At 49.9% G+C, this 27509-nt stretch overlaps 2 protein-coding genes across 3 annotated transcripts; both read right to left on the bottom strand.

The window, feature by feature from the left end:
- Nucleotides 1–1722: 1722 nt before the first annotated feature.
- LOC310681345 (uncharacterized protein) lies at nt 1723–10078 on the bottom strand. Its single transcript, XM_083449063.1, has 3 exons — nt 9957–10078; nt 7625–7709; nt 1723–3445 (listed from the first exon to the last, which is right to left on the bottom strand). Exon 3 carries the CDS (start codon nt 3442–3444, stop codon nt 1879–1881), a length of 1566 nt encoding a protein of 521 aa, XP_083305189.1. The 5' UTR covers nt 3445; nt 7625–7709; nt 9957–10078; the 3' UTR covers nt 1723–1878.
- A 1075-nt stretch (nt 10079–11153) lies between these two features.
- Nucleotides 11154–27440, bottom strand: LRRC14 (leucine rich repeat containing 14). Of its 2 annotated transcripts, none has more exons than XM_083449060.1 (4): nt 27269–27440; nt 17956–18310; nt 16523–17164; nt 11154–12555 (listed from the first exon to the last, which is right to left on the bottom strand). In XM_083449060.1, exons 2-4 carry the CDS (start codon nt 18276–18278, stop codon nt 11985–11987), a joined length of 1536 nt encoding a protein of 511 aa, XP_083305186.1. In that variant the 5' UTR covers nt 18279–18310; nt 27269–27440; the 3' UTR covers nt 11154–11984. The 2 variants fall into 2 exon arrangements, with proteins under 2 accessions (XP_083305186.1, XP_083305185.1); XM_083449059.1 differs by lacking the exon at nt 27269–27440 and adding an exon at nt 26439–26942.
- Between the last annotated feature and the right edge of the window lie 69 nt (nt 27441–27509).

Below are 27509 nucleotides of genomic sequence, written 5' to 3'. Positions count from 1 at the left end.
GCACAGAGCACGGTTTTGCTGACTATATTCCTCCCTGGACTCAGAGAGCCGGGAAGGGAGGAAGGCCAGCTACTCCATATCTCCCCCACCCTCTGGATCAGACCATATCCAGGCCAGAGAGAGCCAGGAGTAAAAAATGGCACATGCAGAATTATCATACAGGGAGGAGAGGGACTGAACTGCCTGCTTTTGCTAACTACCCCATAAAACAACTTTTCTGGTTGCCCATTTCAACCCTGGAAGATCAGCCCAGGGCAGACGTCACCCACCTGCTGCCCTCCAGATGTTTAGTACTACAGCTCCCACCAACTGGGGCTGTTGGGAGTTGTAGTACAAAGCACCAGGTTGGCAAAGGCTGGCATATGCCACAATGAATTTGGAAAGGCTTCACTGTGCCACGAGAGTCAGTGTTGATGTTGCTTTGTGCCGCAGCAAAGATTCCACCCTCACTTTCCAGTATAAATGCAGCACTCAGTTGTGACTTGCGTGTAATCTTGTAGCCCCTGGATTTCTCCACTGTTAACATCTATCACCAGTTCTCCCACCAAGGAAGGAAGGAAGGAACCCTGCAGTCTGTGTGCAAACCTAAAAACTGCGGGTCTATGACCCTTTCTGGGCAGTTCCTTTGAATTCTTGTCTTCTACCCCAAGGGGTCATGAGAGGATACTTTAGAGGATGCAACTGTCTTCCCTCTACAGTGGGAAAAGCACTCTGGTTGCAATGGCAAAAATGGCATTGCAGTCCCTGAAAAGAGGCTTGGGTACAGCTGGCTCCCCAGGTCTTGTGGGTGACTTGCAGCATATAGAAAACAAGTAATTGCCACCTGGAGAGTGTACTTAGAATTGCAATGTTCATGGCACCATAGTGTGATGGACTGGGACTCTGGCTCGGACACAGAACCAGAGGAGTCTCGGTCTGCACCAGATCCTCTGCCTCAGGTGGCATCTGAACCGAGTCTGGGGCCTGATCCTGAAGAGCCCCAGTCTGCACAGGTTCCCCTGCAACAAACTCCAGCTGGGCCGAGTCAGGGGCCTGAGCCTGCCCTGGCTCCAGATGTGGGGATGACCTTGTTGCCTTCAGCTGGGCCATCACTTGCAGCTGCTCCACTACCGGTTGGGTCAGGGGAGGCTGAGGCGGCCCCTGGGTCTAGTAACCCACCGACGTCTCCCGAGCTGCAGAGACTGAGCTCTGAGAGGAGGAGAGACCTGAGTACTCGCAGGAGGAGTGCTCGCCTTTGGGCGAGACAGGGAGGTGAGTCGCCGGGGGAGCAGGACCAGCCGTTACCCCATCAGAGATAAAAGGCTGCTGGACCCCGCCCCAGGTTGCGGTAGCAACATTGGTGCTTGCTGGAACCTGCCTGAGACCCTGTGCTTGACCTAGCCTGGTTTCCTGCCTTGGCGCTGTCGGACTGACTCCTCGTGGAATCCTTGGATTCTGGACCGGACCTGGACTGCGTTGCTCGGGTTAACCCCCGGGCCCAGCACACATAGAATTGTAGTGTTGGAAGGGGCCCCAACACTACACCCCTTTCAATGCAGAAATCACAGCCAGCAAATGTCTTCCAGCTACTTTGATGGGTCACTTGTCAACTTTCAGGGCCTGGTTCCTGTCCACTCCCCGCTTTGGCAGAACACAATTGGTCCTCATTTTGCCAGTTCCAGTTCCTCCCAGCAATACTTGAAATTCTAGGTTCTACCGCACTAGCATGACTTTGCCGAAGGGTTTGTAATTAGCATTTATTTATTGGGATGTAAGCTCGTTTGCTTGTACTAGGAAGGAGAAGGCTGCAGTGGGAACAGCCATCCAGTGACGACCACCAGCCTGCCCGCCCCTCCTGATCGGGCTCCCACTGGGCCCCGTATTCTTAAGGGCCGGGTGTCACTCAGTGTCTCCCTCACTCAGCACTCCGGCCTCGATGAGGTACAGCCTGGTCCTGTAGCCCCGGTAGGCGGACTGGATCTTGATGGCAGCTTCCTGCTGTTGGCGCAAGACCTGCCGTGCCCTCCACCCCCTCCAGAAGGCCTGGATGAGGGTCGCTGCCCGCGCCACCTGCCACATCTGCTTCCGCGTCTTGAACACCCGCTTCTGGCCCTCACCCATCCGGCGGGCATAGTAGTTCTCATAAAGCCATTCGGAGGTCCCTGCGCTGGGCGCTCCCTGTTGGCTGAGGCTGGTGGAAGAGAGGCTCCGCGCTGTGTTGCGGTCCCGCGTGGGACGGGCAGCCGCGTGCCCTGTGGAATAGCGCTGGCTCAAGCCTCCGGGATCCCGGCCCTGCCTCCGCGGCTGGTCTTCGGACGCCATGCTCTGGTTCCCGGGGTAATAGGCCCTGGGGCCCATCTGGTAGGACACATGGGACCCGTAAGGCTCGGGCCTGGCAGGCGACTGTGACCCTCTCGACCTGGGAGCCGGGCTCTTCCTCCTGGCGGACGCAGGACGGGCATGCCCCTCGCACTCGCTGTCGTCCATGTCCGATTCGGAAGGCGGGCCCTTGCCAACCCCCACCAGGACACGCACAGTGGTGCATCTCCCGCAGCGGGGACACGACTTGGGCTCCGAGCGCTCTCTCTCCTTGGCTCCTGGCTGCTCCCTTTCCCTGAATTCGTGGCGCTCCCTTTCCCGGAATTGCAGGTGCTCTCTCCTGCCTCCCCCCGTGCGCTCCCTCGCATGCGACGACGGAGTCCGAGGGACCTTGCTCGCCCACTCCTCGGGGTCTCCCACGAGACACTTGCGCCAGTGCTTCCTGGGGTAGGGGCCCACCCAAGAGGAGCTCCCGGGCATGTAGCTGGGCTGCCCGTAGTAGGTCCCTCTTGGGCCGGGCCGGTGGGCAGGGCGTTGCGGCATCTGCGCCAGCTCCTGCCGGGTGCGGTAGCCCCTCCAGTGCGCCTGGATAGTCGTGGCTGCCCGTCTGCACTCTGCGAGGGCCTGCCGGGTCTTGTAGCCCCGGTAGTGTGCCTGGATGACGATCGAAGCTCTTTCTTGGTCCATCTCCGGCGCCCCCCAGGACCTGCTCCCCTCGTTGAAGGAGGCCAGGGAGGGTGTCGTCCTCCTCCTTGTCGTCGTCATTGTCCTTCTCCTCCTCCTCTCAACCCGATGCTCATGCCTGTACCCTTGCCACGAGGGCACCTGCTCCCGCTGCAGGGCCGCGTACTCCCGGGTGATGAAGTGCCTCCATGCGGCCTGGATGACCGAGGCGGCAGCGTGTTCCCGAAGGACGCGCCTCCGCACCAGGTAGCCTCGCCACGTGGCCTGGATGGTGGTGGCTGCCTTGTCCATGAGCATGTCTAGCTCATCCACCAGGAAGGAGGAGCGGTGGCGGGAGCGGCTCGTGCTCCGGGCCCGCACCCTGGCCAGGTGGGGGTCGTGGTAGGGCTCTTCATCGTCATCCTCGTCCTCCCCGCTCTGGGAATTGTAGGGGCACCAAAGGTGGTCCTCATAGGTCTCCATCCTGGGAGGGAGGGAAAAGGGCAGGCATCAGGCAGTGGCCAGAATCCCTGCCCCATTTTGGGCCTCAGGTGAGGTCCAGGGTGAACGGATTGTCTCCTCTCTAAAGGTAAAGGGACCCCTGACCATTAGGTCCAGTCGTGACCGACTCTGGGGTTGCGGCGCTCATCTCACTTTACTGGACGAGGGAGCCGGCATACAGCTTCCGGGTCACGTGGCCAGCATGATTAAGCCGCTTCTGGCAAACCAGAGCAGCGCACGGAAACGCCGTTTACCTTCCTGCCGGAGTGGGACCTATTTATCTACTTGCACTTTGATGTGCTTTCGAACTGCTAAGTTGGCAGGAGCAGGGACCGAGCAACAGGAGCTCACCCCGTTGCGGGGATTCGAACCGCCGACCTTCTGACTGGCATGTCCTAGGCTCTGTGGTTTAACCCACAGCGCCACCTGCGTCCCTGTCTCCTCTCTACCCTGCTGCATTTTAGGGGGATACCCTTCCACTTTGTGACCTCTTTCCCCCAGAATTGCCGTTTCTGTTGGCTTTTAATCTCACCTCAAAGATGTTTTCCCCCTCCTCTCCCCATCATTGTAAATGTGCCACTCTTGTCCTCAAAGCTCCTCAGAATGGCTTCCTTTCCCATCCACCTCAGCTTCAAGCTTCTGGCCCTCAATTTCAAAGGCCTCTACCAAGCAGCCCCTAACTATAATTTCTCTGCATCTCCCCTGAAATTTGCCCTCTGCTGTTAACTCATTGGTCTCTCACTCTCTCCTTCCCTTCCCATCATCAAGCCTTCTGCTACCTAACATCTGAAGAGGCCCGTCTGGTCCAGCATCCTGTTCTCACTGTGACCAAAAGAACCTAGATAGACTGCTACTGGAGCTGGAGGTTCCATAAGGACATAACAGCCTGGCTCCTGGATCAGGCCAATGGCCCATCTAGTCAACCTCTTTTTCTTACAGCAGCCACCCAGATGCCCCTTATGGGAAACCCACAATTGGGATTCAAACACACAAGAACACTCTCTTCCAACAACTGGCCATCATGGCTAGTAGTCACTGATAGCACTCTCCTCCTTGGATTTGTCTAATCTTTTAAAGCCGTCCAAGATGGTGGCCATCACTGCCTCTTGTGGGAGGGAGTTCCACAGGTTAACTGTGAGCTGCCTGAAGAAGGGCCTTTATCTGTCCTGAATCTCCCAACATTCAGCTTGTGCCATGGGTGTGGATGCACTTCCGCAAGTAAACACACACACACAAACCACACAAAATTTGCCCAGCAGTTCCCTGTTAGTGTTAAAAGTCTTTGGAAAAGCCACACTCTCTGCCAGAGGAAGGTGACCATAAATATATATTTTCAATAAATAAAGTTAAATGATATGTTTTCACAGTAGGTAAAGGAACCCCTGACCATTAGGTCCAGTTGTGACTAACTCTGGGGTTGCGGCTCTCATCTCGCTTTACTGGCCGAGGGAGCCGGTGTACAACTTCCGGGTCATGTGGCCAGCATGATTAAGCCGCCTCTGGCGAACCAGAGCAGCACACAGAAACGCTGTTTACCTTCCCACCGGAGCGGTACCTATTTATCTACTTGCACTTTGACGTGCTTTCGAACTGCTAGGCTGGCAGCAGCAGCAGGGACCAAGCAATGGGAGCTCACCCCGTCGCGGGGATTCGAACCGCCAACCCTCTGATTGGCAAGTCCTAGGCTCTGTGGTTTAATCCACAGCGCCACCAGCGTCCCCTCACAGTAGCTGCCACCATTCCTTGCACCTCAGACTCGGTGTCTCTGAGCACAGGCAGATTGCCTCTCCCACCCCAGCAAAAAGGAGCTTAAAATAAAAAAGTTTCAAAGATACAAAGCAACTTAAAAACAACAACTTTGTGTTTTTAGTACCTCTGAGCAGGTACAGACTGCTCCCTTCTGAAGGTTTTCATAAAAGCCATCTTCAAAAATCTGAAGGGACATCACATGGAAGATGGAGCCAGTGGGATCCGAACCAGCGGATTCAAGTTTCGGGAAAGGAGATTCTGATTAAATTTGCTGAGGGCGAGAGCTGCTTGACAGTAGAACATGGACTCCCTTGGCCATTTATTTGGAGATTTTAAAGCAGAGGTTGGATTTTTGCATTTCAGGGGGCTGGACTAGATGACCCAATGCTATGCTTCCACTGTTAGATGCACCTTGGAGTACATAAATGAAATAAATAATGCCCTTTCTCTCCCCACCCGCTGCCACCCTGCAGCTTGGCACCAGTCTATTCTGGTAGCTAGCCAGGAGGGGAACGAAATGCAGGAACAGTTCCACTCCTTACGTGCTGATGGACACAGCTGCGAGAGTCAGCCAGGACAGAAGTACTGGCAGCCTTCAGGATGAGCAAAAGGGAAAGGAATGGAGTCTTGGCAGGCCTGCGGGTGACGATGCTGATGTTTGGTGGATTGCTTGCCTGTTGCAGAATGTAGATCCAAAACAGGCCTGGGGGAACTTCCTTTTCTCCCGGGGGCCACATTCCCTCCTGGACGACTGTCCGAGGGCCGAATGCTAGTGGTGGGCAGGGTCTTAAGCAAACGTGGGTGGAGAAGGGAACATAACCATTTTAAGAGGATGGTTTCTATGCCCAGCTCACACCCTGCTCCCTGGGTGTCACCTAGGCCATACAGAGCTTCCAGCCAGGCAAAAGCCCTCAAGGAAGATGAGATTCAAGGTGTTTGGCCTGGGAAAGAGGATCATAGAATTCTCAAGTTTGGAAGAGACTCCAGCGATCATCTAGCTCAACTAATAATAATAATAATAATAATAATAATTTATTTATACCCCGCCCATCTGGCTGGGTTTCCCCAGCCACTCTGGGCGGCTTCCAACAGAACACTAAAATACAATAACCTATTAAACATTAAAAGCTTCCCTAAAGAGGGCTGCCTTCAGATGTCTTCTAAAAGTTTGGTAGTTATTTTTCTCTTTGACATCTGGTGGGAGGGTCTTCCACAGGGCGGGTGCCACCACTGAGAAGGCCCTCTGCCTGCTTCCCTGTAACTTGGCCTCTCGCAGTGAGGGAACCACCAGAAGGCCCTCAGCGCTGGACCTCGGTGTCTGGGCAGAATGATTGGGGTGGAGACACGCCTACTGGACCGAGGCCGTTTAGGGCTTTAAAGGTCAGCACCAACACTTTGAATTGTGCTTGGAAATGTACTGGGAGACAATGTAGGTCTTTCAAGACTGGTGTTATGTGGTCTCGGTGGCCACTCCCAGTCACCAGTCTAGCTGCCGCATTCTGGATTAGTTGTAGTTTCCGGGTCACCTTCAAAGGTAGCCCCACGTAGAGCGCATTGCAGTAGTCCAAGCGGGAGATAACCAGAGCATGCACCACTCTGGCGAGACAGTCTGCAGGCAGGTAGGGTGTCATCCTGCGTACCAGATGGAGCTGGTAAACAGCTGCCGTGGACACAGATTTGACCTGCACCTCCATGGACAGCTGTGAGTCCAGAATGACTCCCAGGCTGTGCACCTGCTCCTTCAGGGGCACAGTTACCCCATTCAAGACCAGGGAATCCTCCACATCTGCCCGCCTCCTATACCCCCAAAACAGTACTTCTGTCTTGTCAGCGAATCTCAGCTAAAGAATCCCTGGGAGGGGGCCATCCCACCTCTTTCCAAGGGAGCCCATTCCACAGCTGAATAATTATTATAATTTCTTTCTTTTTTTAATAAAGAGCTCTTACCGCCAGGAAGTTCTTCCTAATGTTTACAGTGGTACCTCAGATTAAGTACTTAATTCGTTCCGGAGGTCCGTTCTTAACCTGAAGCACCACTTTAGCTAATGGGGCCTCCCACTGCCGCCGCGCCGCCGGAGCACAATTTCTGTTCTCATCCTGAAGCAAAGTTCTTAACCCGAGGTACTATTTCTGGGTTAGCGGAGTCTGTAACCTGAAGCATCTGTAACCTGAAGCGTATGTAACCCAAGGTACCGCTGTAGTTGGAATCTCCTTTCTTGGAATTTGAATCCACCGATTAGGGTCCTTCCCTTTTGAGCAGCAGAAAACAAACTTGCTGGCTGGGGGAGGAGGTTTAGGCTGGAAAGAGTTTCTCAAGGGCCAGAGAGAGAGGCCAGGAGGGCCGGATTGCCTCCCTCCTTCCCACCTCACCCCCCTCCATAGGGCAGGGGTAAAAGGGATGATGGTCTATTACCTTTCTCAGGCAACCATGTCAGCTCTGCCACCTTGATCGTGCCTCTTTGCAGCTGCCTCCGGTTAGGCATAGGGCTGGATATACCCTACGGCGAGAGAAGCTGTTTACAGCATCACAAGATAAACACACAAACACACACACATCCAGAGGGCACCGGGTTGGGGAAAGCTGGCTTAGATAATCCATTTCATCCAAGGCTTCCTGCAGCTGCCTCACCTCAACCCTCTCCATCAATTACCCAAGAAAAGCAACCGGTTGCTAGTTTAGCTCAGACGGGGCAGTCTTGTTTAAGATACAGAAATAGCCCCTCCTCTTTCAAAAGATGTCAGAAGACACTGCTGGATCAGGCCAGTGGCCCATCTAGCACAGCCTCCTATTCTCACAGTGGCCAGCCAGGAGCCTGCAGGATAATTATTATTATTATTAATAATAACAATAATAATTTATTATTTGTACCCCGTCCATCTGGCTGGGTTTCCCCAGCCACTCTGGGCGGCTTCCAACAAAGATTAAAAATACATTAAAATGTCACACATTAAAAAATTCCCTAAGCAGGGCTGCCTTCAGATTTCTTCTAAATGTTAGGTAGTTGTTTATCTCTTTGACATCTGATGGGAGGGCGTTCCACAGGGCAGGTGCCACCACCGAGAAGGCCCTCTGCCTGGTTCCCTGTGACTTGGCTTCTCGCAGCGAGGGAACCACCAGAAGGCCCTCGGAGTTGGACCTCAGTGTCCGGGCAGAACGATGGGGGTGGAGACGCTCCTTCAGGTATACAGGACTGAGGCTGTTTAGGGCTTTAAAGGTCAACCTGCAAGAATTCAAGCACAAGGGCAACTCTCCCCTTCTGCCATTTCCAGCAACTGGCATTCAGAAGCATTGCTGCCTCCAACTGTGAAGGGAGAGCAGAGCCATCAGGGCTAGGAGCTATCCGTAGCCCCCTCCTCCATGAATTTGTTCAGTCCTCTTTTAAAGCCATCCAGGTTGGTGGCCATCTCTGCTTCCTGTGGCAGGGAGTTCCACAGTTTAACTCCGCACTGCATGAAGGACTTTTATCTGTCCTGAACCTCCCAATGCTCAGTTTCATTGGATGTCTGCGAGTTTTGGCGTTATGAGAGGGAGGCAAATGTTTCTCTCTCCACTTCCTCCATGCCATGCAGCATTTTATAAACTCTGCCTCTGACTGCCCTTTTCTCTAAACTAAAAAGTCCCAAATGCGGCAATCTTTCTTCACAGAGGAGTTGCTCTACAATGTCCTTTTTGAGGTGAGGCGATTGCATAACAACACATTCCCCAAATTTCCATCTCCCAGACAGGAACTGTCCAACCTTGCAACCAAAACTCCCTTCCTAGGAAGGTGATCCCAGAACCTGCCTTTTCTAATAATAATAATAATTATAATAATACTAATCATAGAATCATAGAGTTGGAAGAGACCACAAGGGCCATCGAGTCCAACCCCCTGCCAAGCAGGAAACACCATCAGAGCACTCCTGACATATGGTTGTCAAGCCTCTGCTTAAAGACCTCCAAAGAAGGAGACTCCACCACACTCCTTGGCAGCAAATTCCACTGTCAAACAGCTCTTACTGTCAGGAAGTTCTTCCTAATGTTTAGGTGGAATCTTCTTTCTTGTAGTTTGGATCCATTGCTCCGTGTCCGCTTCTCTGGAGCAGCAGAAAACAACCTTTCTCCCTCCTCTATGTGACATCCTTTTATATATTTGAACATGGCTATCCTATCACCCCTTAACCTCCTCTTCTCCAGGCTAAACATGCCCAGCTCCCTTAGCCGTTCCTCATAAGGCATCGTTTCCAGGCCTTTGACCATTTTGGTTGCCCTCCTCTGGACACGTTCCACTTTGTCAGTGTCCTTGAACTGTGGTGCCCAGAACTGGACACAGTACTCCAGGTAATAATTTTTAATTATTATGAATACTACTAATAATTTTTAATTTATACCCCGCCTTCCCCAGCCAAGGCCGGGCTCAGAGCGCCCAGATTAGCTCAGAGCTAATGCCGCACACCTGCCAATATTTATTTTATTTTAGCCCATACTTCTCAACTAATTATAGTTTTAATCACAGCCCATTGGGAATCAAAAAGGCAAGCCACAGGGATGCTGAACCTCCGCACATCTACAGCAGCTGATGTTGGGAGTTTGGGTGCTCAGTGGGTCTGGCTATGGGTTTTTGGAAGGCCAGACTGTGCACTACTTGACAAAGGAGAACTAAAAGGGCGGGTGGCCAAGTTGGGAGACAGCGGTGCTCCCTTGCCTTGAATCCAGGTGAGCCGTATCCATTTCTGTTCCCACAGGAAGCCTCTTTGTGCCATACCTATATACAGACGGTAGCTCCCATGCAATCCGTTCTCTCCCTTCTGCAGGACCTTCCAGCCACCTCTTGCATGGGCCGAGAAATTCTGGGGGCTCCCAACATCACATGCTGACATCACTACAATTGTGGCATCATGGCCTGTGTGCAGCCAATCACAGGCGGTTGGGTGGGGGGAGCCTTTGGCAGCACAAGTTGGGAGTGGGAGCATCTCTGCTTCCTGGGTTCTTCACAGGTGTGTGGTCCATTCACACCTTGACAAAAGCACATTTTGGAGGGGAGATCCTTCCTAGGGCTGCTCCTACTGATTTGTTTTGTTCAAGGCCAGGGAAGGTTTAAGCATCAATTGCTGGCAAATTGCAAAGGTTATAAAGCAGTGCATTGGAGATCTTGATTTGCCTTCCCTCTCAATGTGAAAAGACGGATAGACTCAAAGCATCAACACATCTCAAGTTGGAGTCGGGGTGAAATTCAGAATATCATGTGTGCATGAGTGCAGAAGGGTTGTGGGTACTGAGCATAAATAGCAGCACCGGAAGCAAAAATTCCGGACAGGAAGATGAAATGACAAGGAAGAACTCCCACTGACTCAACATCTGCATGTTAAGCAATCATTAAAGATATTCTCGCTGGTCGTAGGGATGCCATCCTCTCTAGGCCTGCTCAGGAGGTACTATGGCAAGGTTTAGGCTTCACACCAAAAATGGTTTGATGGTCCCTGGCCTTTGAGCCCTAAACTCATGCCTGCCACCCTCCATAATGTTAGCCCTTTTCAGCACTGGGGTTATTTTTTCTGCTACTGTTTCCAAGCTCCTCTGGACAACCTGTTTATTGAGCATCCATCCCAATTTGCTCATGTGGCGGCTCCGTTAACACTCGGTTGCCTCCGCTTATCCTTTACTTGCGTGCATGAAACTATAGCAAGTGTCACAAAAACATTATGGCTGGGGCTGAGGGGAGCAACATTTTGTGGACACCACGTTGGCAAAGGCTGCCAGCGAGATGCAAAAGCTGTTCAAAAAAAGACCCTGCCGCGGTACAATCCCCTTCTCACTTCACCACCCACTTCTCCCCACAGCCAGAAGCCAGATGTTACTGGGCTTTCAGGAGAACTGTATCTAACCCACTGATGAGAACACTTCTCTTACTGCTTTTATGTGAGCTGAACCCTCCTTCATAAGCAAACGCCAGACACCTTGGTTGCTCTCAGGCAAATCATCTTTTATTTCAGGTCCCAAAGTTCTCTGTATATAATCTCACCTCCCCTTCCTTCGGCCCTTACAATATTTAGGCCTTATTCCAGGTTCTGGATTGACAAACTTCCCGCTCCTGTCAAGTCTTGAAAGGGACCAAATCATTTCAAAGGCACCCACCCAAATGACCTCTGGCAATCCCGTCAAACACACAGAAGGAGAGACGGTAATATCCACTTTGCTAAGCTCTAACTAAGATGTTACAAAATAGATGTTTGGGGGAGAAAAAAAAAAATCCAAAACCTAACCCCCGGTATTCTTACATGCACCAGAAAGGGCTCACGTGCTTTTGACCTGGCATTCACTGCTGGCCATCCTATGTTAACAGAAATACCCATCCGCCACTCGCCACCACACCAGGGCAGATTTCATCCGCTCCTCTCTCCTGGCCACCACTTGCCTGCCTGTTCCCTCCTCCCGTAGTCATTACAGCGCTGTTTCCACTGACTGGAAGGAATGCAAGGCTCGTCTGCGTGCCTGCCTGCCCCTTTAAGGTTGAGGGCAAGCAGGCAAAGGCAGCTGCACCCTTCTCCTGGCAGGAAGAAAGAGCAGAGCAAGACTATGGTGCCTCCAAACACTCTCAGTCTCTGCCGGAAAGAGAGCAGAGACAGCCACTCAAGGTGCTGTCTGCAAGGCTCTCCCAGGTGGATCAGGGCAGGTAAGGCAGTCAGCACTGGCCCACTGCAGTACGGTGCAAGACAGGGAGCGTTGGCAGGCAAGTGGCAGCAGGAGAGGACAAGCCCCATTCCTCGTCTCTTGGCAGGAGATGCGCGTGGGGCTATAAACTAAAGAAGTCCAGGCTATTGTGGCGGCAGAGGTTCGTGGTCCAGGTGACGTCTGCCCGATTGGCGCTCAGCAGCATCTGCTGGAGTTCGTTGCTGACCCGGAAGAACTTCTCCTCGTCCACGTTGCCGTTGAGGAGGTTGGAGGAAGTGGGGGGCCACGGCAGGTCATCCCCATAGCAGTCTACCGGGTAGGGGTAGATGACCAGCTTCAAGTCCAAGAGGCCCACCGTCTTGTGAAGGAGGTTCTTCAGTCCTTTGGCCGAGATGGGGTTGCCAAACACGCCCAGGTAGCGGAGCCGCGAGCAGCGGCAGATGGCCGGCAGGAGGACGTTCAGGTGGGTGTCCATCATGCGGCACTCCATGATGTCCAGGTGCAGGAGGGTCGGGGCGGCCTCCATCAGCAGGCCTTGGAAAGGCTGCAGGAGGCAGTCAGAGAGGTTGTTCCCGCTGAGGTCCAGCTTCTTCAGGGCAGGAGTGTGGAGGCTTTGGGAAAGGTAGGCCAGGTCGTTGGGCAGAAGGTAGCAGAAGGCCAGCTCCAGGCTCTCCAGAGGGCTTTGCAGGTCGCTGTGGAGACAGGAAAAGGGCCACCGTTACACACTCTCAACACGCCCTCCAGCTAATTCAGCCCCTGATTACTTTCAAACATTTAAAGCATTTTTACTTGCAAACTAGCAACTTTTCTCTCTCCCCTTCCTTTTCTCCTTTTGTGTCCTGTCATATCAGACTGCAAGCCTGAGGACAGGAATTATTTTGTTATTTAGCATAATTACCCTAGGAGCCTTTTGACAAGAATTGGGGGGTGGGGGGAGTGGGATCTAGACCACTCACACCGTAGCCAGCCAGTTCCTTCTCTGAGTGTTGATCCTTCTTTACTTATCCAACTTACATACTGCTCTTTATGCAGGATCTCATGAGTGGGTTACGTAAACAAAACTTCAGCTTAGTAAATACAGTTCAACACTGAGAACAGTGTTAGAAACTGAGATATGAAAGCTAGGAGCTAAATGGCACCTTAAACCTAGGTTATGGGCACAACAATGGAATGTCTAGGCGCGCTTGTTAAATAACAAGAATACAAAGCTGAAAATGAATCAACTGCAGCTAAAATATTATGTTCATTAAAAATATTTGTATTAAAAATTCCTTAGTTTACAAAAATACATTTTTTTCAAGCTGCGTTTTCTACGTATCAATTTAATTTGTTGTGAGACATTACATATTATGTTCATTTTTCACATGGTCTGGTCCTTCCCCTGCCCACCCGCCGAATATTCTTCAGAGGGTCTCGTCTTCACAGAGTAGTTGGAAGTGGGGAGGCAGAAAAAGTCCTCCTTTTCTTCCACTCTGCAGTTTTACTCTGAAATCTTAGGCGCAGTACTGTGCGCAGAGCTCAGAAACTGCTCGCACTAATGAAATTCCCTGTCGCAAAATGCGCCTAGAACAATGGGAGTTTCAAACACTGACTGAGAAGTTCAGTTAATACCCAGAAAAACAGTCCAGGAAAAGGAGCTCCAGTGATCATTCATTCACACACCTCCCCACACAGGCTGCATAAACAGGTGTGCCTTCAAAGGATGTCAAATGTCATTAATGTGTGTGGACAGTTTTTCCTTCCATACGGAGGGAGTTCCACAACAGTAGCCAAAAGGCCACCATGGATGCGTAAGAGGAAGGTATCAGTGGATTTCATGCACTCCAAAGTCTGCAGAAGCACCAACTTCTCCCCCCCTCCCCCGAGAAAAAACTGTGAGTGGAGTGCTGGATGAGTGCCTGGTGGAGAAGAGGGAGACAACAGAAACCAGAGGGAGGCGAGAATGACATGGAGTATTCTGGAAAAGGGCTGAAAACCCTCTTTACACTGTGAATTTTCTTTGCGGGTTGGAACTTCTGATAGCTATAAATAAATGGCTTTATCTCAGCCACTGCTAATTACACAACTTGCAAACTTTTGGGTCCTGGAAACTGAGCCTCCTTTTAAAGAGGGACCAGCGTGCAGAACCAAGAATCCACACAAGCACATGCGGAGCAAACTACAGGTATATTTGTGTTCTCTCTTTTTGAATTTTCACGTGTGGCGCCAAACCAGTTTTGAAACTGATGCTTCACCTCAAGAGGCTGCTTTAATGCCCCAAAGTGGAAGTTACAGGAATTACCAATGACTGAGGAGTGGCAGGCGAAGATGATGGACTTTGCAGAATTGGCCAAAGTGACCTGCAGGATTCAAGTCCAGGACAATCAAAAATTTCAAAGGGACTGAAGTAAATTTATTGTATATTTGAATAATAATTGCAAAAATTAGCAGGACTAGTGACATAAATCCTACAATGTAGATAATAGGTTAAAGAGCTAAACTGTGAGATAGGACTTGAAAGTGGAAAACCAGCTGAAGGGAGGGAAGAAGAAGAAGAAGAGTTTGGATTTGATATCCCGCCTTTCACTCCCCTTCAGGAGTCTCAAAGCGGCTAACATTCTCCTTTCCCTTCCTCCCCCACAACAAACACTCTGTGAGGTGAGTGGGGCTGAGAGACTTCAGAGAAGTGTGACTGGCCCAAGGTCACCCAGCAGCTGCAGGTGGAGGAGCGGGGACGCGAACCCGGTTCCCCAGATTACGAGACTACCGCTCTTAACAACTACACCACCCTGGCTCTCTGCAGGCTCGGCAGAGCTGAAAGTAAATGTGTATGTTATTATACTGTTGAAAATATTGTTTAAGGAGAAAAATAATAATTATTTATTTATTTTTAAAGAGAGGCTGCTGCGCCATCGAGTCAGCAGTGTTAAGGAGGTGGAAAAGAAAAGCAGGGAAAGGCTGCAGCCCAGCAGCAGAGTGTCTGCTTTGTATGCAGAAGGCTCACTGGCTCAATCCCCGGTATCTCCAGGTAGAACTGGGACTATGCCCTGCTTGAAATCCTGGAAAGCTGCTGCCAGTCAGTGTAAGGCAAAGTGATGCCCTCCAGTGGCTGCGACTCCCAAAATGCCCTGGCTGGGTTGATGGGTGTTGGGAGCTCAACACCACCTGGAGAACACCAGGTTGGCTACCCTGGTATAGACAATACAGAGCAAGATGGATGAGGGGTCTGGTTCAGGGAAAGACAGCTACCTATCTTCATAATCAGTTTTAAATCGTGGTCTGCCTACTGGACTTCTGAATGCATGATCTGTAGAGTGGATGCTTAAAAACGGAACGAAGAGCACTGCTGGATCAGGCCAAAGGTGGCCCATCTAGTCCTGCATTCTGTACTGCCAGTGGCCAACCAGATGCCTGTGGGAAACCAGCAAGCAGGACTCAAAGAAAAGTCTACTCCTGTGACTTTCAGGAGCTGGTCTTCAGAAACACTGCTGCCTCCAACTACGGAAGCAGAGCATAGCCATCATGGCTGGTGGCCATTGATAGAAGAAGAGTTTGGATTTGATATCCCGCTTTATCACTGCCCTAAGGAGTCTCAAAGCTGCTAACATTCTCCTTTCCCTTCCTCTCCCACAACAAACACACTGTGAGGTGAGTGAGGCTGAGAGACTTCAGAGAAGTGTGACTGGCCCAAGGTCACCCAGCAGCTGCAGGAGCAGGGAATCGAACCCAGTTCACCAGATTACGAGTCCACTGCTCTTAACCACTACACCACACTGGCTCCCTCCTCCATGAATTTGTCTATTCGTCTTTTTGTAATAATAGTAATTTTATTATTGATGTGTTGCTCATCTGACTGGTTCACTCCAGTCATTCTGGGTGGCTCCAGAAAAATATAAAAACGCAGTAAAATATCAGACCTAAAACACTTCCCTGTACAGAGAAGCCAGCTAGGTTGGTGGCCATCACTGCCTCCTGGGGGATTGAGCTCCATACTCTCCTAACTATGCCCTGTGTGCCATGGACTCCTACGGAAAAACATTATTGATTAATATACTTAAGGACAGTGATACATTTCCAAGCACAATTCAAAGTGTTGTTGCTGACCTTTAAAGCCCTAAACGGCCTCTGCCCAGTATCCCTGAAGGAGCGTCTCCACCCCCATCATCTAGCCGGACACTGAGGTCCAGCTCTGAGGGCCTTCTGGCGCTTCCCTCCCTGCGAGAAGTGAGGTTGCAGGGAACCATGCAGAGGGCCTTCTCGGTGGTGGCACACACCCTGTGGAACGCCCTCCCATCAGATGTCAAGGAAATAAGCAACTATATGACATTTAGAAGACATCTGAAGGCAGCCCTGTTTAGAGAAGCTTTTAATGACTGATGTTTTCATGTATTTTTAATCTTTTGTTGAAAGCTGCCCAGAGTGGCTGGGGAAACCCAGTTAGATGGCTGGAGTAGAAAAAATAAATTATTATTATTAGGCTGTTACTGGAATTCTACCACTCCCTTTTCTCTCCTCAGAGCTTTCCTTTCCTTTTTTGCTTTGTTCTTTTCTCTTTATTGTTGGTATTATTACTCGCGTGAAAACAGAAACCGATGCCAAACGGCAACGATGCCCTGTGTGACAAAGTAGGGTATTAGCAGAAGCTCCCACCCGCCCACAGCCCCCCTTTCAGCCGCTTACCCTAGGAGCAGCCTCAGCTTGCCGGACAGCCGGGAGGACCCCAGGTTCAGCTCCTTGAGGCATCTCAGTCGGCTCAGCTGGTTGGCAAAGTACTGCAGGCTCCCCTCCATGCCCACGGTGAGGCGCCTCACATCCACGTTGCTGTAGGGCAGCTTCAGGCTCGCCAGGTTGGTGAACTTGGTCAGGTGGGGGAGGACCACTCGCAAGCCGGAGAGGCCCAGGTTGTTGAACCTCAGGTCCACCTGCCGGACGCCGACCGGGTCCAGGAACTCCAGCAGCCCCACGGTGCTGGCGATGGACAGCTCCTCCGCCCGGAAGTCCCGGCACCTCAGCCGCAGGGCATTGTAGCTGTTGATCTGCAAGGCGTCCTTCAGGACTCCGTAGGAGGTGCTGTTCACAAAGAGGTCCACCCAAACGTCCACAGAGACGGGTGGGAGGGCTGGAGGCCCCGGGGGTTTGCTGTAGGGGCTTTTTCTCCGCTTGGAAGTCCGCCTCGTCCACTTGCCTTGCTGCTTGGAGATGTCCAGGCAAGCCTTTGCCAGCGTGACTGTCCGGGACCAGAGACTCATGCTCTCTGGGCCCTGCCCTTCGTCCTGGAGGCCAGTCATGTCGAGAATCTGCAGCCGCTGCTGTGGCCCTTTGCTGCCAGGGAGGCCAAACAAGAACAGCCATTAGGGCAACCCTAGTCCCGCCCCCCAGGTAGAACTCCCTGCCCACCTCTACCCACCCCCTTTAGGAGACGCCCAGGGGCCTAATAATAATAATAATAATAATAATAATAATAAATTATTTATACCCCGCCCTCCCCAGCCAAGACCGGGCTCGGGGCGGCTAACAACCAATAATAAAAACAAGTTGATTAAAATACAATTTTAAAGATTAAGATACAACATTAAAACAATTAGGGAGCAATCTCTTCATAGGAGAAGAAAGGAAAAAGAAAGAGGGGGAGGGAATCAAACTGATTCTGAGCCAAAGGCCAGGTGGAACAACTCTGTCTTACAGGCCCTGTGGAAAGAGATCAGATCCCGCAGGGCCCTGGTCTCAAGAGACAGAGCATTCCACCAGGCCGGGGCCAGTGTTGAGAAGGCCCTGGCTCTGGTTGAGGCTAATTTAACTTCCTTAGGGCCCGGGACCACTAGGGTGTTGCTATATATGGACCTTAAGGTCCTCCGTGGGGCATATCAGGAGAGGCGGTCCCGTAGGTACAAGGGTCCTAGGCCGTGAAGGGCTTTAAAAGTCAAAACCAGCACCTTAAATCTGACCCTGTACTCCACCGGGAGCCAGTGCAGCTGGAAAAGCACTGGGTGAATATGCTCCCATGGCAGGGACCCCGTGAGGAGCCTCGCTGCAGCATTCTGCACCCGATGGAGTTTCTGGGGCAGCTTCAAGGGCAGCCCTGCGTAGAGCGAATTACATAGACCATCACATACCTCTTACTGCCACGCCGGTTCTCCAGCAGCTTGATCAGGTATGTCACAACTCCTGAAATAACCATCTGGATGCAGTACTTGTTGGGCTTCTCCCGGATCAGGGCCCGTTCGCAGTGCTGGCATTTCCGCAGCAGCTTCTGGAAACTGAGGACTGGGAAGGGCCAGGTGTTCACGAGCAGCTGCAAAGACAGGGTCCTCTTGTCCATGAAGGCCGCTTTGAACAAGACGGGGTAGAGCTCCTTCGGGAGGAAGCCCAAGGCATCTTGCAGGCTATCAAAGTCAGCAACAACCTTCTGAGAGCAGAGGAACACCAGGGAGTTCATGGCAGCGACTGAGCAGACGGCAAGCCAGAAAGCTGAGGAAAGAATAGCTTCTGTTAGATTTATTACTGAGTTTATTTTTATTTCATAAAATTAATACACCGCTTGAACATAAAAAACCAGTAACCCAAAGTGGTTTATAAAAAAGATATAAGAAAAAATAACAACAATGATCTAAGATATTCACAAAGTTAAAATAGCAACAGGCTAAAAACAATTTTTTTAAAAATAATGTTTATTGCTTTTCCAACAGTTACAAAGAAACAATAATAATAAGGAAAAAAAACAAAAAAGAAAAAAAAAACAATACAGTACAGTACAATACAATACAAAAACAAATTAACAAACATCAAACACATCTTCATCAGTTTCAACATCTTATCTTTCATTCACTTATTTCCACGACCTCCTCACGCCTCCCTTTTTGTATTTCACTTCCATTAATTATTTCAGCAATTCCTTTCCATCTTCCTCTGTTTTCTATCCTATAATCATCTTAATGCATTCTAACCTTATTTTTCCCTTAAATTCTCTATTAATCTATTTACACTTAATTCCTTATAACATTTCAACTAAAGCCATGTTACTTCATTCCAACATTTTTCTAGCATTCATAGTTTTACAATATTTCTATAGACTTTAAACTTTTTCCATTCTTCTTCCACCGACTCTTCTCCCTGGTCCCGGATTCTGCCAGTCCTTTCTGCCCATTCCATATAGTCCATCAACCTTCTTCATATTTAAAGAAGAACTTTACTTTGTCCTCTACTGATCTTGTTTTTATTTTCCTTCTTTTAAAACTGAAAGATAGTCCTTGGGGGAATTTCCACCTGAAGATGATTTTATTCCTTCTCAGCAGGGCAACAATATCTCCATAGTTGGGCCGCGGATCCAAAAGATATTTCAAGGCATCTTTAGAGATTTTAGAGGTTTCCACTGTTGACTGTTGTACTTCTAGGTTCTTCTGGTAATGCCAACCCAAAATTCTATATCTCTCTTCTTTAGCATGAAGAGTGATCAAACAGTCTCTTTGAGCCAAGTCCAAATCCAAAGGTTCAGCAAAGTCCTGTGTGGGAAAATCTATCAAGCTTTCGCTCTCCAATTCAAATAGGGCTCCAATCCTCAAATTCATCTGTTTTTCTTTAAATTCACTCATAGCAAGCGTCGCTCTTTGTTCCTCAAAATGCCACTGCAGGGCTGGACCTCTCTTTCTCTCCAGTCGTACTACTTCAAATTCATCCGCAACAGCTTCCTCCTTGACTTCCTCCGCAGTTTGCCATGTCAGAGTGGATTCCTGTATCAATTTCTGAATAGTTTCTGTATTAGTATTAACCTTTTGTCCCAGACTGTTTATACTTTCTGTATTTTAGTCAATTTTAGCATCAACTTTTGCATTTATCACATCTGTTTTTCTGTTTAGCTGTACCAATGAGTCATTTATTTTATTTAATACATCCACTAAAACTTCTTCTGTCGTCATTCCTCCTGGTTTTAATTGTGCTGATGGAGAGGCAAAAACAAGAACATTTGCCATAACACTTAAAGGATTCAAGGTCAATCCCAGAGTCTCACAATTTTTTATCTTGCAGCTGGAAAATCCCTTAGCCCAGCTCTTACAAAACAACCAGTTTCAAAGACTTCCACTAGAGGGAATCATTTTATTTTTGTATTAGCCAGTAATGTCTTATTTTAAACAAAGTTCCAACAATCCAAAGTTTCAGTTTTCAGATACTTTTACTCCTTTCTCAGTTACTTTTTACTCCTCTTTAAAAGCAGCCAAAGACAGTAGAAACAATGTATCTCTCTTATTTAAGCAGCTGTCAGAGAACGTTCTAAGCGCTATCAATACACATTCCAAAAGACATCAGTCTGCTAGCAGCTAGTTTCCAGGATCAGAGCGGTGATATTTTAACTCTCCTCACTCTCCTCCTGCAGGCATACTCAGTCCACAGCTTCCCCCCCTCTTCTCCTGCCTCCAAGGGGGGTTTAATATTCTTTACCGGTGGAAATTTATTCTTTTACAAAGGGCTTTCCAAGACTTCAGCTTGCAGCCTCATTGCTTCAGTCTATTTACAAAAGGGGGAAGCGGACTTCCTGTTTTGAACCTCCCCTGTTTCGATGCCAGATTAGACGTTTTAAAAATCCAATTTTTCCTGATTAAGCTCTACTCACGGGTAGTTACTTTAGAATCAAATTGTCCACAGAAAAAGGTCGGCGCTCTCCGACAACAGCTAAGCGGCTTCACTCCGTGGAAGAAGCAGACAATTCGAAGCACCGCGCCACTCACCCCATGTCGCTCCGGATCCCCGAAACCGGGTTTCCCCGCGAGTAGGGGAGGCGCAAAAGGTGCCTGCCAAATCCCACGCTCACAGGCTTCTCCCGCCTGTGATTTTTAACGGGTCTCCACCTTCGCCGTGGCGGCCAGACCCAAATTTCCACAGGGCAAATTCCTCCTGATCAGAGGAATTCAGCCATTGCCGGAGGCGCCTCCCCCGGAAGTCAGGCTAAAAACAAATTAAGACTCACATCAACTTTCTAATCTTGGCAGGTTTGTCTAAACAAAATTGTTTTTAGCAGGTGCTAAAAGAAGTACAGTGAAGGTGCCTGTCTGATGTCAATAGGCAGGCAGTTCCAAAATATAGGTGCTGCCACACTTAAAGATTGATTTCTTACAAATGCAGAATGGGCTGTGCCAGTTCAACCAATCAAAACATTGAATGGGTACTTATGGGGTGTGACAATATTTGGGTATCTCTCATTCAGTTGCAAACATTCAGTGTATATTAAAAAGGCCTCCCTACACCTTTTACCTCTACAGAAGCACTGGCTGGGAAACTGACTTGTGCAAGGCCACTCAATGAGTTTCAAAAATGACGACGGATAATGCACCAGCTGCCACAATAATGAACACCCACCCCAGCTCCAACACTGTGTCCAGAGAACTTGTCCAGAGGAGGGCAACCAAAATGGTCCAAGGCCTGGAAACGATGCCTTATGAGGAACGGCTAAGGGAGCTGGGCATGTTTAGCCTGGAGAAGAGGAGGTTAAGGGGTGATATGATAGCCATGTTCAAATATATAAAAGGATGTCACATAGAGGAGGGAGAAAGGTTGTTTTCTGCTGCTCCAGAGAAGCGGACATGGAGCAATGGATCCAAACTACAAGAAAGAAGATTCCACCTCAACATTAGGAAGAACTTCCTGACAGTAAGAGCTGTTCGACAGTGGAATTTGCTGCCAAGGAGTGTGGTGGAGTCTCCTTCTTTGGAGGTCTTGAAGCAGAGGCTTGACAACCATATGTCAGGAGTGCTCTGATGGTGTTTCCTGCTTGGCAGGGGGTTGGACTCGATGGCCCTTGTGGTCTCTTCCAACTCTATGATTCTATTCTATTCTATGTGTCAGATTTGAACTGTATGCAGTCTCCAACCTTCACAGGGCTTTAGTGTGACAGTGTGCTCTCAGAGACTTATGGAACATGTGTGGCTTCCTGCTGTCTCTGGGGGAATTTTCCTATGGTTAATGGCTGAGGGTCTTGCCTAGGCTCTCTTGTCCGCTGTGGTTGTTATGTACTTTTTAAGGTTTATTATGACTACTTAATAAAGAAGGCTGATCGCCGAAGAATTGATGCTTTTGAATTATGGTACTGGAGGAGACTCTTGAGAGTCCCATGGACTGCAAGATCAAACCTCTCCATTCTGAAGGAAATCAGCCCTGAGTGCTCACTGCAAGGACAGATCCTGAAGCTGAGGCTCCAATACTTTGGCCACCTCATGAGAAGAGAAGACTCCCTGGAAAAGACCCTCATGTTGGGAAAGATGGAGGGCACAAGGAGAAGGGGACGACAGAGGACGAGATGGTGGGACAGTGATCACGAAGCGACCAGCATGAGTTTGACCAAACTGCGGGAGGCAGTGGAAGACAGGAGTGCCTGGCGTGTTCTGGTCCATGGGGTCACGAAGAATCAGACACAACTAAACGACTAAACAACAACAATTGTTACTCAAGCCATTTCAGCTTTGACATCTGATGAGAGGGCGTTCCACAGGGCAGGTGCCACTACCAACTACAAAGAAGGCCCTCTGCCTGGTTCCCTGCAACCAAGATGCCTTCTTGTCAGATTATTATGGGCAAGTATGCCACCCAGAGATAAGCTGCTTTGAGGTTTGAGAGCTACTACTTTCATTGTACCAGAAGTTATGAATGATTCCTTGAAGGATGGGGTGGTTCAAGGGGTCTACAAATTATGGCTGGACTTGACATTACTTCCCCCTTCCAAAATTTTAAGATTTCCCCCTTCTCAAGTATATATGATCCATTATTTGAACTGATATAAATGAACTACTGGCACTCTTGTTTTCTGGCACAAACATCAGAATATGGGGAAACACTGATTTTTGGCTAGTAAGCGCCCTATGGCACCATCAAGACTAAAGGTTTTTGGAGCACGGCTAGGGATGCTGCGTTGAGAATAAGAACCATTGAGCTCAGAGGTGCTTTATTAACTTCCATGCCATTCGGCTGCAGAGCAGAGGGTGAGGAGGGAAGCAGGATTGCCCCATCAGCACTGCTGAGAAACCACCTGCCTTCAGAACTTCAGCCTGAAGCAGCCATTCCAGCTGGCTACCTGTTTCCATTCCAGCAGATCAATGACCGAAGCCTAAGTAATAATAATAATAATAATAATAAATTTTATTTATATCCCGCCCTCCCCAGCCGAAGCCGGGCTCAGGGCGGCTAACAACAATAAAACAGCACAAACAACACTTTAAAATCATTCATTATAAAATTAATTAATTCAAGCCACTGGCAACCATTGGGCCAGAGCTCTGCGAAGATTGCCAATGGAGGGAGTCAGGCTGTGCCCTGGCCAAAGGCCTGGTGGAACAGTTCTGTCTTGCAGGCCCTGCGGAAAGATGTCAAGTCCCGCAGGGCCCTGGTCTCTTGTGACAGAGTGTTCCACCAGATCGGAGCCACGGCCGAAAAAGCCCTGGCTCTAGTTGAGGCCAGCCTAACTTCTCTGTGGCCTGGGACCTTCAAGATGTTTTTATTTGAAGACCGTGTTTCTCTGTGGGGCATACCAGGAGAGGCGGTCCCGTAGGTACGAGGGTCCTAGGCCGTATAGGGCTTTAAAGGTTAAAACCAGCACCTTAAACCTGATCCTGTACTCCACCGGGAGCCAGTGCAGCTGGTATAGCACCGGGTGAATGTGATCTCGCAGCGAAGACCCCGTAAGGAGTCTCGCTGCAGCATTCTGCTTTTTCTTCCTCCTCTTCCCTTTTATGTCATGCCTGACAATAGGGATTATTTTGTTTTTTAGTGTAGGCTTCGTGGAACAGTTTTTAATGAAGAACAGGGGGGAAAGGGTTTCTTTATAAACTTGAAAAACACACTGGACATTTTTTTTCTTTTAAAAATGATATTCAGCCAGCTGAAAGACAACCATTGGGGGTTTTAATTAGAAATGCAAACAATTTTACAAAAAAGTGTTACAATTTAAATTAGTAGCCTAAAGTAGGAATTCCATCAAGCAAAAGCATCCAGTCTCTGATAAGATTCCCTCCCCTCTTATTTCTAATTACTGGTATTTAGGTCCTTGCAGTTTGAGGGGGGAATGCTTTCAGCTTTTTCAGCAACCACAAATGTTGAAGACTAAAAGAGTGAATCAAGTTCCACCCACTATATCCCTCCCCCAGCCTTGTTTTCAATTAACCTCATCTACCTCCTACAATTGTAGCGCTAGAAGGGACCCGGCTGGCTAAATCAGATGAGGGTAGCTGATGGGTCTCAAACCCCTGGTGAGTTAGCTACTTCCCCTGGATGCAAAGATAGGCTTTGGTGGATTGAGAGGACAAAACCAAGAGGGGGTCCAACAGTTAACAAAGCAGTTTCTGCACATTGAGCAGAGGGTTGTAAGGGGCGGGTGGGGGTCGTCCACCTGGGAATGTAGACAATCTAGGACAGGGGTCTGCAACCCGCGGCTCCGGAGCCGCATGTGGCTCTTTTACACCTTTGCCGCGGCTCCGGGGCGGATACTAGCGAGGAGAGGAGGCGCATTGTGCGCCCCGACACTCCCCATTGTGGCGGGCGCTGTACTGGCTGTGACGTCGCATGGGGGCGGTGCGTGCCTTAGTTACGCACCATCCCGACGTCACCTTCCTGCCTGCCCGCCCGCTACATTGTAAGGGGCATGTACGCTGGCCACTGTTTTGAAGGGGAGTGAAGAACACACACACAAAAAAGGGTAACTTGTTAATTTAACGTTTATTTCTATGAGGAGGAGTAATTCTGAGGGGTCAAACAAAGAAATAATAAAAAAGTGACAAAAAAGTTATTTTTATAATAACGAGTTTTGCGGCTCCCAGTTTTTTTTCCTTCGGAAACGGGTCCAAGTGGCTCTTTTTGTCTTAAAGGTTGCAGACCCCTGATCTAGGAGAAAGTAAAATCTGATCCTAAACCTCCGCTGCCTTGAGGGATATCTTTGGGAGAAAAAAAGGCTCAGGAGTAAACCCTACACAAATCCACAGTGGAGTCCCTAAGACGGTTGGATGGTGTCTTGTACGCCTCCATCCAGCAACTTTGCAGGCAAGCTGGTACCAAACGTAACGCTCTGCTTTCCTTTGGACCACATCAGCAAGGCTGAGGGAGGGGTCTTGTTGTCTGGGTAGCCCAGGACCTCCATATTCATTGCCCAGGTTTGTGCTCTGGGGAGGAGACAACAATCTCTCAAAGGACTTGTTGATGGCATTTTACCATTGTACTGTGGAGAGTGTATTAACTTATGGTGTGTGGTTTGGGAGCTGCACGGTAAATGCTGTCCAGGGTTGTAAAGACTGAGGAGAATAACTGGGTGCACTCTTCCCACCTTGGATCAAATCTACGCTTCCAGGTGCCATAAGAAAGCTACAGAGATAGCGCAGGATAGTGCGCACCCCGGAAATGATCTTTTTCAGCTTCTAACTTCTGGAAGAAGTTACAGGGTTATAAAGACCAGGACTAGCCGCCTGAGAAACACTTTCTACCCAAATGCAATTCTGGTTTTAAACACAGTATAAGGAGTCTCTATAGGAGTATATTGTATTTTAAAATGGAGTTTCGGAGTTTTTAGGGGTTTTTGAATGCCTTATGTATTTTTCAATTTCAATGTTCTGTATGGGACAATGACAATAAAGCTATCGTATCGTATCGTGCTGCTAGTGCAGTGGATGCGCACTCCATTTGGATATAGACAAGGGAGATCTAATCAGCATAGGTAACTGAAAAGGGGTAGAATGCTCAATCTCTTGAAATCACAAACTTGAAAGCTTTCCTTATTCCCTCATTTGCCAAAAAGGAGGGGTCCATTGTTACAATTACCTGTAGGGAGTTTGACAGAATCTGAGTGCTTCTGTCTGCCCTGAAGGCAAGAGGTGTTCCAGCTCCTTTTTTATATATACATTAAATAACCACTCTATTGACTGAACAATTACCCAGTGTCAAATTTATTGTTCTTAATTAAGGTATTAGCACCAGTCATGCTGTTCCAGTTTCGGACAGTCCTGGATGACACTGATTATTTGGATTCATTCCAGGCTGGCTTCCAGCCTGGTTTCAGAATGGAAATCACCTTGGTCATGGTGGCAGATGATCTCTGGGAGATCAGAGTAAACCTGCTGGCAATCCGGGCTGTCTCAGCACCATGACAGAAAGGATTTCTTTCTCTCTCGTTTGCCTCTTCGAAGGTAGTACTTGACAGCAACATATATAGGAATGCTTTTAGTGCCCCAATGGATTTGATATTGTCCATTCTTATTTTTATTTACTTATTATCACCTGCCCTTTGGCATAAGGTCCCAGTGTGGGTTATGGCATTGAAAGCAACATGGATAAGCAAGAAGGAACTAGAAAATGTTAAGGAGTAACAACTGGATAAAAATGATAACAAAATGCAGAGAATGGTGTAAGATGTAAAGAACCAGTAGAAGGGGGTGGAATGAAGTCTTGAGGTTTAAAGAGCCTCAAAAGAAGACTTGTAAAATAGCAGGATCCCTTATTAGAAGTTCAAATGTTAGATTGTGCTTTGATTTTTGCATCCTTATTGTTTACTGCCTGTGAAAATTAATAAAAAATTATTTACAAAAAAAAAAAGAAAGGAAAGCAACGTTGATAAAATGGTTTGATTTTCTACCTGTAGAAGCCATTTTGGCGTGCAACAGAGGAACACAGGGAGCTGCGGTAATCGAGATCGGGCCTTTTCTGCGCTTGTGTGATGCTCTCCCCGCCCCGGGAGGCTCCCGGTTTGGGTGGACGGCTCTCCCGGGGACACCTTTAGGCGATCGGGGATTATTCCTCTCCTCCCGGGCCTCCGCTTGGTATTATACAACGCGTGGGGCCTTTGCAACCGCGGGGTGGGGTTTATCGCTTTGTTCTTAGGCTACGTGTTTCTGCCTTTCGGGGACCGTAAGCCGATCTGCGACGGTCGGTCGGTCGACCGGCAGCAGCTGTGACACCGAATCGCCTCCGGGCAGCGATGCCCCACCGGGAGGAGGCCTCCTCTCTCCCTCCCAGCCCGGCCCGGCCTGGCGATGCCGCGGGGGCCGCCCGCTTCCAAGGCAGAGGAGAGGGAGGGAGGAGGAGACGGAGCTCGATTCTCCCGGCCGATGAGGAAGAAACGGCTCGATTGTGAGGAGAATCCGATCCGGAGGGGGGTGCCCCTCACCCCACCCCCCGCTCCGTGGGCCTCAGGGGCGGAAACCGGCGCCCCCCCCACCCCGCCTCCGGCCATTTTTTAAAGCCAGGCGATGCCTTTAAGGCGAGGCCGGGCCTTTCTTTTGTTGCGCGGCTCCCCCGCCTCCCCGTTTGCCGCCGCCACGCCCCTCCCCCCGCCGCCGCCGCATTCCTGTCACGGAGGACCCCTCCCGTCGCCATGGCAACGACATCCCCTCAGCGACTACCCCCCCCCCGCCGAACCGGGCTCTCTCTCTCTCTCTCTCTCCCGTAGTAGGCCTCGGGTCTTACCCGGCCCCCGCGACCACTCCTCGCTCCTTCTCTCGGCGACGCTCCGCGCTCCCCTCAGGCCATCCCGAGGCGGCCCCGAGACCCTCCTGCGCGCGCACCGCCGGCCGTCCCCTTCGCAGCCGCCGTAGCGCCCAGCGGCCGTGGTGCGCACGCGCGAACCGGGCGCCCCGCCCTCCCCTCTTCCCTCCCTCCCTCCTCCCTCCTCCCTCCTCCCTCCCGCGGGGTTTCCAAGGAGACCAGC

This window comes from Podarcis tiliguerta (assembly GCF_965153285.1).
Source record: "Podarcis tiliguerta genome assembly, chromosome: 7".
Classification (NCBI taxonomy): domain Eukaryota; kingdom Metazoa; phylum Chordata; class Lepidosauria; order Squamata; family Lacertidae; genus Podarcis; species Podarcis tiliguerta.
This window is presented reverse-complemented; position numbering and strand designations above follow the sequence as displayed.

What these genes read in the sequence shown, in the direction of transcription:
- LRRC14 (XM_083449059.1), bottom strand. An exon ending in AACCGGCGTGGCAGTAAGAG is followed by an intron (nt 17,165 to 17,955) that starts GTATGTGATGGT and finishes CCTCCCTGGCAG; the next exon opens with CAAAGGGCCACAGCAGCGGC. An exon ending in AAGCTGAGGCTGCTCCTAGG is followed by an intron (nt 12,556 to 16,522) that starts GTAAGCGGCTGA and finishes CTGTCTCCACAG; the next exon opens with CGACCTGCAAAGCCCTCTGG.
- LOC310681345 (XM_083449063.1), bottom strand. Translation starts at nt 3,444, where the DNA reads ATGGAGACCTATGAGGACCACCTTTGGTGCCCCTACAATTCCCAGAGC.